The sequence below is a fragment of the Ahaetulla prasina genome, chromosome 6, assembly GCF_028640845.1.
Source record: "Ahaetulla prasina isolate Xishuangbanna chromosome 6, ASM2864084v1, whole genome shotgun sequence".
In the NCBI taxonomy this organism is placed as follows: domain Eukaryota; kingdom Metazoa; phylum Chordata; class Lepidosauria; order Squamata; family Colubridae; genus Ahaetulla; species Ahaetulla prasina.
Genome location: NC_080544.1, coordinates 31,570,017 through 31,582,862, shown reverse-complemented (window position 1 = coordinate 31,582,862; position 12,846 = coordinate 31,570,017). Strand labels below are relative to the sequence as shown.

Sequence of the window (12,846 nt, the reverse complement as noted above, 5' to 3'; positions counted from 1 at the left end):
CTATGTAATTATCATACAAACTTATTGTGTTTTTCAGCCTTAGGCTGGGGTGCAGTATTTGATCATACAGGTTCAGCTAATATTTTACTCGGTGAATATCAGTATTTATATATGCCAAGACATATTTCTTTTTAGGGTATAAATTAAAAATAATATTGGAGAATGGTATTATAGAAATACACTGAACTGCAACCTGGATATCCAACACACGAAGAAAGTTACTAAGGGAAATCTGTCTTTCTAATAATCTAAAGGTGTTAAATAAGAATGTGATGTGGAGGCACCATTCCTGTACTAACCATAGACAATATTTTCCATGCTGTGCATAAGTTTTTTTCTAAATCATGTTCCACTACAAGATTTTGGCAAGGAGAATTGTCCCCAGCATCTTAAAATATATACCATGGTCCTTATCAGGGTCAGTAACATTCCGTTTGGACTATTAACTCCAGAAACTTATAAAGGTAATAAACTGCAGAGGCTTTCTTATATGGATGATGTTGTCCATGAAGCAACTGGACAATATTATAGGAGCCTTGTATGGTTTTATAATCCAATGCATCAATTCTGGGGGATGACCAGAGGTGGGATCCTAACAGTTTAACAATCGGTTTGCTAAGCGCGCGTACGCGCAATTTGGAGAAAACTCACTTTCCGCATTGCTGCCGGTAACGAAAAGAGCTGAGGTGCGGCAATACACTCTGCCACGCCGATCAGCTGGGCTTCGGAAACAGAAATATAGGTGAGTATAAAGCAGGGGTGGGCAGGCAAGCCCACTTCAAAATTGAACCAGGTTGCTCACGGCTGAAAGTCGGCCCGAATCGGTCCGAACTGGTAGAATCCCACCACTGGGGATGACTAATAACAATCCCATAGGTCTGGGGGCATCTTGCTAGACTCAGGCAAATAAATCAAGAAGTCTCTTGAATACTTCTCTTGAATACCAGCTGTTCAGTTTCTTCACCAGAACAGAAACATTCAAAGACAGAACTTTTGAGATGTATGTACTCTATAGACATAGAAAACATTTTATGTTAATCTATGACAAAGCCTATTTGTGCTGTTGACAGACCACAAAATGTTCACAGACATGCTTCAACCATTTTTCCATAGCATTTCAGTTAGATATTGCAAACTTACGAATTTGACATTCAATATAATTCCTTGAAAAAGGAATATAGCTGATCCCTTTGCACATATTTTATTACATTCTCTGTTATTACTCTATTACATTCTTAACTTGAGGATAACCTGTACTATGTCCACAGCATTTTGCTGATCTACTAATTTAGTCACTTTGTCAAAGAATGAAATAAGATTGGTTTGGCATGATCTGTTTTTAACAAACCTGCGCTGGCTTCTAGTTAAAACTTTATATGTTTTAGTTGTTCACAGATCTGTTTTTTGTTTTTCTTTTCCAGTATCTTCCCTGGGTACTGATGTTAGGCTGATTGGTCTGTAGTTTCCTGGGTCTGTTTTTTATTTTTTTCCTTTTTTGAAAATGGGAACCTTTTTTTTTTTTTTGTTTTCTTTTAAAAGTATAATTTTTTTTGCCTTTAAAAGAAAAAAAAGCCTCTGACGATCAGGCAAATCAGCTGGGATTGTCAGAGCCTTTTAAAAGCATTTTTTACAACCTCTTTGTCCGAGAAAATGCTTTTAAAGGCATCAGAGGCTTTTTTTTCTTACTTTTAAAAGCATTTTTTCAGCCGAAGAAAAATGCTTTTAAAAGTAAAAAAAAAAAACCTCATGGTCACAGGGCTCAGCTGGGCATGGGGGAGGGGCGGCAGGGATTTTTGCTACCAGTTCTCCAAACCACCCGCTGCCATCGCTACCAGATCGGATATCCCTGGATTATTCTAAGATAACTGTTTTTGGCCTGACTATCTGGCCTTTACAGCATATTACTCCTGTGAGAAAGTTCAACCCACTGGGTTGAATTTTCCAGTGGTAAATTCCATTACAAGTATCACATAATACATAAACCTAACATCATTAAGATGATGTCTGAGGCCCAGAAGTGCCCACACTGGGAAAATTCCATAAATGCCTAACAGTGTTATCTCTGTAACTACAGTCCAACTAAATCCCTTCCTACTTTCCTAGTCATGTTTTCAAACTACATTGCAAGCATCTTGTTTCACCTTCATAATTCACAGTAAGGCTTCACAGGCAGAAGTGTGAGAGCCAAAGACCCAGATAGCATCTCTTAAGGAATCTCAGTATTGGAAAGTAAGTAATATAAATGATTATTTATGCAATTATTGCTCTGGTAATTATTGTGTTGAATTTTAACCATTGTTAGCCACCCAGAGTTATGATGAGATGAGCAGCCATATAAATTGAAATGAATGAATGAATGAATCAATGAATGAATGAATCAATGAATCAATTCATTTTTTAAAAGTTCAGTAGGGTCCTGAAGAAGGATAACTTGATGAAAAAGAAAACATTGTTATATAAAAATGATATACAAAAGAGGAACAGTTTTATTGAAAAAAGGATCAGCTTGGTGAACATGTTACTGGGTTCCCCATTAATGCAGAATATATGTACTTGTATAAATGTAAACAATGATAAGCACATCATTATCTATACTTCTGCATCAGGTAAAGGATATCAGGATAGAGGTGTTTTGGAGCATCAAGGCCAAAGATAAAATCCAGATGTTGCCAATTAGGAATATGGTTATAGAAAGCTAAATGAGGGATTCGAGGGAGCAAGAGCTGAATATCAGTAACATCTTCCATAATATCATTTTCTCCACTCCACACTCCTGTTGGCACAAACATATCTTCTATGATGTAAAATGGTGGTGTGGTCTGTGAAGCCAAGATTAGAAATAAATTTATTGGATCAAGTTTCTTTTAGATATCAAAAAATTAGCATTGTTTTCATTTAAGTTAAAATCTGATGCCAAAAATCACTTTTTAACATTTGTGAAATCTTACATTTCCTTTCCTTACCATATTGTAAACAACTTCATTCTTATCCCCATAGTCAAAATACTTAAATTTGTGTGTACGGGTAACCTAAAAAAAGAAAAATACATTTATATACTATTTGATTTTTTTAAAAAGAAAGAAATACAGTCAGATATAGATTTGAACAAGGAGAAGTTTTTCTCTGTTGACTGTTGGGCTTTACTGCAAACAATGACTTGAGTTCTTCAACTGTGGTAATTTGTTTCTCAGACAGGTTATCTGGTGACAAAATATTAAGCAATTGTTTCCTGGCATAAATTTATCATCATTTCAAAATTATCTTTTATCTAGAAATCTACAAAGACTTGAAGACTTATACCTATTTACCAAATGCTCAATTAAAAGACTAAAAATTAAACTCCTGAATGTGACAATGTGTAAGGAACTTTACCTGACTCCAATGAGATACTGCTTTTACAGATGAAAAGTCAGGAAAAATTCCCAGATAAACATCTGCTCGACTCTGGAAAACAGTGGGAACGTAGGAATAAGGGAAGTCCGGTTTCGCAATTATAGGAATATGCTAGAGCTAGTAGTATGAAGCCAAAAACCTTCTGCATCTAACTGATTAAGGTCTTGTCAGTTTCAACAGTGTAAGCTCACCAGAGAAGATCAGAGAGTAGAATTTGTGGTTAGCATACATTAGGAAAGTATCACACATGAAGAAAAAACTACTCAGACATAAAAAGCCCGACACTTCATCTTAAAGCTATGTCTGCCAAATGAGGGATATTTTGAAGACAAAAAAGAGGCAGATGTTTGGAATCCCTAAACATAAGAAAATATGGGCATAAAACATACACAGGTAGTCCTCAATTTACAACAGTTCATTTAGTGACTGTTCAAAGTTACAACGGCACTGAAAAAAGTGACTTTTGACCATTTTTCATAGTTACGCCCTTTGCAGCATCCCTATGACCATAGGATCAATATTCAGATGCTTAACAACTGGTTCATATTTATTACCATTGCTTTGTCCCAAGGTCAAATGATCACCTTTTGTCATCTTCTGATGAGCAAAGTCAATGGGGAAACCAGATTCACTTAACAATGTAGTTACTAACTTGTCCACTGCAGTGATTAACTTAATAACTGAGGCAAGAAAGGGCGTAAAATGGGGCAAAACTCACCGAACAAATGTCTTGCTTAACAACAGAAATTTTTGGCTCAATTGTGGTCCTAAGTCGAGGACTACCTATACTGTTTTGTTAAGGTGGTGAGAACATTGCTGTTAGTTGTGATATGCATTGGTTTTATTTATTTTCCTCTCTTGTGAAGGTATTTTATTTTCTTACTGCACACATACAAAGCAGAATCCACTTACTGTATTTGTGTTTTTTTTATTACAACCTACACCAAAAGAAAGTGTTTGGAGACACAGCCTGTCAAATACTGGATAGCTGCAGAAGTTGGCAATGGCCATTTTCAGTTTCGGGCTGAAAAGGCAGTATTCTTTAGTACCCCATATAAGCTAATAATAAAGAAAAGCAGAAATTAATATGAATCTGTTCAGAAATAATGCTTATCTCCCTCCATAGAAACCTGACTCTGTGTTCCCTGGAAGACTTCTCCATTTGCTACCAACTATCAGCTTTTCAATAAAGTGATGCAATGAAATTAACTTTATAACAGTAGAGGGGATAAATCTGTTTGATGTCCTAATTAAACTGAAATTTTTCCAATTTCACCCTTTTACAGCAAATTACAAAATGAAACAGGCAATGAACAAAGCAATTCACCGAAAAGATGCTCATAAAATACCTAACAACATTATTAAATAAGCATACAGTTAAGTTACTTTTGTATTTGTTTGTTTGTGTAGTTATTAAACATGTTATACAGCCTCCCAACTAACCCATAGAACTCCAAATAAAATTGGAGACCAAATAAAATTGGCTTAATGAAAAAGTAAATATTAGGGAAATTCCTTGCAGACAATGCATAGGCTGTGATTTAAGAAAATTGGTATATTTGGGGAAAGCTTACAAACACATGGATAAGTTTTTTTGTTTGTTTAATAAATTTTGTTTTCTGTTTAATGGAAAAAGACTTGGAAAAAATTTGGAACTTTGATGTTATACATGTTGATGGCAGCAAGATTACTTTATGCACAAAAATGGAAGGACAGTTTAATTCCTACAATGGAGGACTGGTTGCAAAATTGATGTAGTTAGCAGAGATGGCCAAATTGACTGCTTTGATCAAAGAAAATGTGCAATTACTTTTATTTCTACTTAGAAACCGCTTCTGGATTTTATGCTTGAGGTGGAAAAAAATGAAACGTTGAGTTTGGGTTTTATCAATTAGATAGGTTCATTGTTCTAGAAATAGTTTATATTATTATGTAAAAATAAAATGTTGAAGTCTGATGTTATTATCTTATTCTACTGCACTAAAGAGAGTCAGAAGTCAACACCTTTTCTTTCTTTATTCCCTTTGCCCTACACTTTTCCCTCCCTTGTTTTCCTAATATTTTCTTTTGTATTTTATATTATAAACTAATACAGAATAAATTGTATTTATTTATTATCTAATTTATATAACTGTCTAATATGCTACATAGCATGGGAGGATCTAAGTCTAACTAAGCCTAATTTATGTAACTGCCCATCTCACCAAAAGCAACTCTTAGTAGTAAATAAACACATAAAATCACTTACTAATTATAAAAAAAATATACCAGGCTTCTCTGGTCCCCTCAACTCCCCAACTTTCATGACAATCATAAATTGGAAACTTTTGTTTATTTTTTTTATCTTGCCTTTATTATTTTTACAAATAACTCAAGGTAGTAAACATATCCAACATAGTCTCCTATTTCCCCACAGCAATAAGCCTATGATGTGAATTGAGCTAAGAGTGACTGACTAGCCCAAAGTCTCAAAGTTGGCTTTAATGGCTGAGGCAGGACTAGAACTCACAGTCTGCTGCATTAACCACTAGACCAAACTAGATCTTTTCATTGTGAATCACAAAAGAGATATTTAAAAATGTATTGAATTATCAGAATAAAAATAATATGAGGAATACTTACTTGTCTGAGTCCATCAGGAAGTGCCAAAAGCATATAGAAAAGACCTTTGCTATTCACTAATGTGTAACCAGGTGCCAAGGAAAAATAAAAACTGACTTTTGGGGCCAGTTCTGGAATGACTGAAAAAGTAATAAAACCTGCAAAAGACAATTTTTAAAGTGACATCTGAACCTTCTTAAAACATTCATTGGTCTTTGTATTTCTATATCTCCTGCAGAGGTGGGCTGCACTTACTTTAACAAGGGGTTTGCTGGTTGTGAGCTCGCACATGCCACTTGGGAGAGAAACAGCGCTTCAAACATGCTCCTAATCAACTCAGGTAGCTCCGGTGAGTACAGCAGGGGCGGCACAGATCACAGTTGGGCCAGCCAACGAGCCAGAAAGTTAGTTATAAATGGAAAACATAGCACAAGGGCGGGTGGATGGGCCCAGCCAACGATCAGAGCTAAGGGTTCGCCTCGCACTGATCTCCTGCCAACACTTGGTTTTTTTGATATTTCCAAAGGAATACCAATATCTTCCCTGATGTTCCTATCCATTTTTCTTAAGATTGCAAGTTTAAACCATACACTCCTAAATAGCTTACTCTTATTTATTTATTTATTTGATTTCTATACCGCCCTTCTCCCGAAGGACTCAGGGCAGTGTACAGGCAAGAATAAAACAGAGGGTACAATATACAAATTTAAAATGCAGTTAAAAAACTTATTTTAAAATTGGCCTGAGAAGTAAAATATATAATAAGCTAAAAAAAACCATTTAAAATTAATTCACGTCTGAAGGACCTCCGGACCTTCAGACGTGAACTGAAGACTTTATTATTTCAACGTGCGGGACTAGCCTAAGAACAAAATGTTTTAATTAAATTTTAATGTGGGTTTTATTGGTTCTTACTGCTTTAGTGACCAGGCTTGGATAATATTTAGTTTTAATTTGGGTTTTAAATGTTATTTATTATATTGTTATATTGTTTTAATATGCCTGTAAACCGCCCTGAGTCCTACGGGAGATGGTGCGGTATATAAATTTGATAAATAAATAAATAAATAAATAAATAAATAAATTTCTAAGAATTTAAAAATTTGTTAAAATCAATTTAAGCCAGCCCCGCGCGAATAAAAAGATGTGTCTTCAGTTCGCGACGGAATGTCCGAAGGTCAGGTATTTGGCGTAAACCCGGGGGAAGTTCGTTCCAGAGGGTGGGAGCCCCCACAGAGAAGGACCTTCCCCTGGGGGCCGCCAGCCGACATTGCTTGGCGGACGGCACCCTGAGAAGTCCCTCTCTGTGAGAGCATACGGGTCGGTGGGAGGCATGTGGTAACAGCAGGCGGTCCCGTAAGTACCCAGGCCCTAAGCCATACTCTTAGATTTCTGTAGGTCTCATTCCCATGATTATGGTTCATTATAGCAGGGCACTGTGTTCTACCTCTCCTCAGATGTCTGATACTAGGAGAATAACCAAAAGGACAGAGAAGTATTTGTCTAATTATTCCTGCAACTAAGCTAATTAAGCTTTGCAAGAAACAAAAAAAAAAAAATTCAAACTATTACAAGACCTAACCTAACGTTTGCTCAAGAATGCTTTTTGTTCTATTAACTCGCCAATCTTCCTTTAGTTCCAGCATTTCTCCAGCTTTGTATTCTCTAGCCTTTGTATACAAATTACATTTGTATTGTAGTCACCCTGTATCCTTGATTTAGCATTATTTGCAGTCTGCCATTAATTTTACATTACAGATTAACAGAGTTGGAAGGGACCTTGTAGATCATCTACTCCAACCCCTCACCCCCACCCAAGCAGGAGACCCTACAACATTTCTGACACATGGCATTCCAGTCTCTTCTTGAAAGGTTCCAGGGATGAAGTTCCCACAACTTCCAAAGACAAACTGTTCCATTGGTTGATTGCTCTCACTGTCAGAAAATTTCTTCTTATTTCCAGGTTGAATCTCTCCTTGTTCAGTTTCCATCCATTATGCCTTGTCTGGCCTTCAGGTGCTTTGGAAAATAGCTTGACCCCCTCCTCTCTATGGCAACCCCTCAAATATTGGAATATTGCTATCATGTCTTACCTGATCCTTCTCTTCACTAGACTAGCCATACCCAGTTCTTTCTCAAAGTCAAAATCAAAATAGAGCTGGAAGGGACTTCTTCTAGTCCAATCCCCTGCTCAAGCAGGAGATCCTATACAGTTTCAGATAGGTGGCTGGCCAGTCTCTTCTTAAAAATCTTCAGTGATGAAGGCAAACCATTTCCACTGATTAATTGTCCACACTGTTAGGAAGTTTCGCCGTAATTCCAGGTTGCTTCTCTCCTTGATTAGTTTCTATCCATTGTTTCTTGTTTTGCCCTCTGGTGTTTTGGAAAATAAGTTGATCCCCTCTTCTTTGTGGTGGCATCTCAAATAGTGGAATACTGTTATCATGTGCCCCCTAAACCTTCTTTTCTCTAGACTAGCCATACCCAAATCCTGCAACTGTTCTTCATATGTTTTAGTCTCCAGACCCTTAACCATCTTGGTCCCTTTTGTCTGCACTCTTTCTAGAGTCTCAACATCTTTTTTATAGTGTGGTGACCAAAACTGAATTCAGTATTCTAGGTATGGTCTTACTAAGGTTTTATAGAGTGGTATTAGTATCTCACTTGATCTTGAGGTATTTTGTTTTTATCTTGAATTAATTTGTCAGTGTCTTCCATCCCTAGTTCCTAGAGCTGCATATATTTGTATTATTGATTGTATAGCCATGATTTTTTCTCTCCCTTCCAATTGTGTTTGATTAGAGGCTCACTGGACAGTCCCTACAGTTTTTTTGAAAAGTTTTTTTCAGAAATGATTTGCCATTGCCTCCTTAGGGAGGAACTGAGGGAAAAGTGATTGGCTCAAGGTCATCCAGCTAGCTTTGTGTCCAGGCTGGAGCTCAGTCTCTTGGTTTATAGCTTGATGCCTCAACAACTACACCAACTTGCCTCTCATACTTGAATAAATGCAGTAATTCATTAGATTATGGCTGAGCACTTAGTCAGCAACGCCTTTGAATATTATTCCCACATTCTGTCAAATTAACGTGTAACCGTATATTCCTTTCATCATTGAGATTGATGACTGTGCTAATCACATCAAGACAGCCTTTTTAGAAAGCACAGGTACAGAAAATGCATTGTTGCATCTATGTGTATCAAAGAAAGGAAGCTTATCCCAGCTGAAGATATTATAAAAATAACTTCTGAATAAGAAAATGTATTATTTATAAAATCGGCATTGAAAACAAAAACATTCTCTAAAAACAATTATAAAGCACAACTGAAATGGAGATAATAGAGCAAGTAACTGGAACTTTATGTGGTGGCAACATAAGCTTAAAATATGTGTTTGTACTTTGTGCTACAAGATTTACAGCTCTGAAAATGGCTAATTTTAAGCATCACTTTGACAGTGCAACATTCCTGATTTAAGAAGAGGATATGGAACGTTTTGCAATTAGCAGCTTGCTGGGATGAATTTGACTTCAGCCATCTGACTATTTTTGCCCTCTTTCAGGCTTTGCAATTTTGAAAAACTTCAAGGAAAGGGGTACCTTGGAGAAAGGAAACAGCCTCTGCAGGTTTTTCAGTAGGCATCAGAAAGTAACATAAAGGTTAAGAAAGGGAATAAAAAAATTGCTATTCTCATTCAGAGTTAGGGAATGTACACTGTTCCCATACTGTACAGTTACTTGATATTTCTTGAAGACTACTTTAGCTGCTGTAGGGCAACTTCTCTTCTACACATACCTGCTAATCAAGACCAAAAGCTTGTTTGTCCCTAACCTTGATAAGTGGTTGTTGAAGATTATATTGACTATATGCTAAATTTTTATCTCATACTTCCACAAAATTTAAAAAGAATATAAATATGACATATTCATTATCTGGCTTTTAGCTTACCTAGTGTCCCACCTTGCGAATGACCAATATAATAAAGTTTCTCTTGCTTAGTCTTATTCAGAATGAAGTCTATTGTTGCTGGAATATCATAGATTGCTATTTCATGAAAACTGAAAGATATACATAGTACTTGAAGTATTGTCTACCTGAATTTGGAAACAAAAACTGAAAACACAAGCATAATTATTTTTATAAACCCAAACGACTGTTTCGTCTGTGACAAAGTCCTGTAAGGTGTGAGGGAGTAGGAAATTGGTCTGTGAAATTCACAAGAATGTGGTGAATAGAATAAAACGACTGCAATTCTCTTTGAGTGAATATCAAACATGGGAAACATGCATTTAATTTATTTAATTTATATATTATACTCTTACTTTATGCACTTAAATATAGATTTGTTCTTTCCAAAGAAAAAGTATATGCTAAATATTGATTCATCTACATTAATATTGTTTATTATTTGCCTTAGATTTTTTTTCCCAGATTCAAAAACAGGTTTCATGAATAACCTTTCCTTAAAACGCTGAGGACTATATCTGTAACTTCTCAAGAGAAAGAAGGTGCTGTATTATTGAACTGAATATTATTGAATTGTATTATTTTTTACTAGTCATCATTTTCACAGAGCAACCACAATACATTCTAGAATTCATCATGGCCAGTCTCAAAATACCTACTTCGTGCTAGGAAAGCCATATTCAATAAGACTCTCCCTCTGATCAACCATCTATTTGTCCCAGAAATTACCTGAATTCCCAGAATTCTTGCTGATCAATTGAAAATGTTTGGTGTCTTCTAGACCAGGAGCTCCCCCTAGTATTAATTATCCAAACATCATAGCCAGCTTCTGCTAAAAAAAATCCCAGGCTATTGCTAGGAAGATTTGCAATCCAACATCTCCCTTCAGCAAGCAAGCCATGTACGAGTAATACAACTGGTCTAGTCCCTAGGAGAGAAAGAAGGAAAAAGAGAGTGGTAATTTACTCATATTGCTCAATCTACCACATTACTCACCAGAAGTATCCAAATGTCTCACTTAAAGACCCTGCAGTAATTCCAAGTTAATGACCATTTTTATAGCATTTGTTTTTGTGTGTCCTTTCTCTAGCCAGAAATGTTTACATGGTTTTGGTTGATTAACAGACACTTTCTCACAATATTCCCCAATCTGGAGACATTTTAGATCGGGTTCTCCAACCTTGGTCCCTTTAAGACTTGTGGACTTCAACTCCCAGAATTCCTCAGCCAGCTTTGCTGGGACTCTGGGAGTTGAAGTCCACAAGTCTTAAAGGGACCAAGGTTGGAGACCCCTGTTTTAGATGACAATACCTTTCCTCTCCATTCTGCATGGGCCATGATTGATGCCAATGGGAGTTCGAGTCGAAGTTGCGCAAACATGCACATTAAATCATACCTTCATAAAAAACCATATTCCAGCCATACCTGTTTTTTCAGGACAGTAAATTCCATTAGGAATTCTATTTGCCTTTAGGTAATAACCATCTTTTGTCAGCACTTCATATTCTTCATTGGGATACCCCCAATATTGGATGATTTGAGGCTACAGGAAGAAAGAAAGACATACCAGTAATAGAAATAAGATTGTTTAGTGACTTTATAAAACCAAGAAAAAACATAGGATTGTATTATTGTATTATTTCCAAGCTGATTAAATCTAACTATAATTGGTGGGCATGAGTATGGGGTTCTCCTTTTTCCCCCCATATATTAACCACACAGCTAAGATCGAGGAGATCAGAGACCTGGACATTAGTAACCAGTTCATTTGAAGTATGCAAGGAGATTCCAGTGCAAAAGCATTTGTTCTTAACCATCAATTAAAAATTGGGTAAGAGTTGTTTTAGCAAATAATGCATTTCTGTTGTTTCATATCCAAGTACAGTAAATAACTTACAATAGTCATAAATGCTTGAGGATTCAAATGTCTTCCACTTCTGAATTGTTCCGAAGTGACAGTTCGTTGTATTAAACATGTTATTGCCAGCAACAACCACATTATGACCCTGGGTTAAACGATCTGCAAAATATTAGTAAATGTCCTAAAGAATTGAATTTCTCCCATATTTTAAAATCTTCAGCACTTTCTGAAATTATCATATCAAAATTAGATATCCAAAATTTTAATATATATTTGAACAAAACATTCCAAAACTGACATAATGAGGGAAAAATCATTTGCCCAAAAGAATATAATATATTAGGAAAAGAACATTCAAAATGCTTATATTGCAAGAGAAAAGTGCAACAAAGATGATTAGAGGGCTGGAGCCTAAAACCTATGAAGATTGCAAGAATTAGGTATGTCTAGTCTAGTGAAAAGAAGGACTGGGAGTGACATAATAACAGTGTTCCAATATCTGAGGGGCTGCCCAAAGAAGGGGATCAACCAATTTTCCAAAGCAACAGAAGGCAAGGCAAGAAACAATGGATGGAAACTTATCAAGGAGAGAAGCAATCTAGAACTAGGGAGAAATTCCCTATCGGTGAGAACCAATGTTCCCTCTAATTTTTCACGAGTCTGAGCAAGCACAGTAACTCCCTTGGACCACTGTGAGCAACATCAGACATGCGGGTCATGCCAGCATTGCATCCATTCAAGTCACATGATTTATTATATCCATTCATTTATTTTATTTATTTATTATTATTATTATTTTATTTTATTTATTTATTATTATTATTATTATTATTATTATTCATTTATTAAATCCATCCATTCAAGTCACATGATTTATTAAAAGAATCAAACAGATTCGGCTAGCTAAAACTTTTAGCTAGATTATTTTTAAATTAAAAAAAGATAATTTAGAAATGACTTCATAAAATTTGAACTAATAACAAGAATAACTGTTATAAAAACAATGATAATAATGATGATGGAGAAAG

General features: G+C 35.8%; 1 protein-coding gene across 1 annotated transcript; it reads right to left on the bottom strand.

Annotated features, from left to right (window-relative positions):
- Positions 1–2,585: 2,585 nt before the first annotated feature.
- LOC131200669 (lipase member M-like) lies at positions 2,586–11,956 on the bottom strand. Its single transcript, XM_058187788.1, has 9 exons — positions 11,855–11,956; positions 11,383–11,500; positions 10,687–10,885; positions 9,940–10,049; positions 6,016–6,152; positions 4,306–4,452; positions 3,373–3,444; positions 2,964–3,029; positions 2,586–2,819 (listed from the first exon to the last, which is right to left on the bottom strand). The coding sequence occupies exons 1-9, from the start codon at positions 11,954–11,956 to the stop codon at positions 2,586–2,588; spliced, it is 1,185 nt and encodes a 394-aa protein (XP_058043771.1).
- Positions 11,957–12,846: the final 890 nt, after the last annotated feature.

Bases quoted from the DNA above. Each gene is read 5' to 3' on its own strand.
- LOC131200669 (XM_058187788.1), bottom strand. From the start codon at position 11,956: ATGTGGTTGTTGCTGGCAATAACATGTTTAATACAACGAACTGTCACT. The intron at 11,501-11,854 runs GTAAGTTATTTA...TTCTTCCTGTAG, and splicing joins CTCAAGCATTTATGACTATT to CCTCAAATCATCCAATATTG. The intron at 6,153-9,939 runs GTAAGCTAAAAG...TGTCTTTTGCAG, and splicing joins TTCGCAAGGTGGGACACTAG to GTTTTATTACTTTTTCAGTC.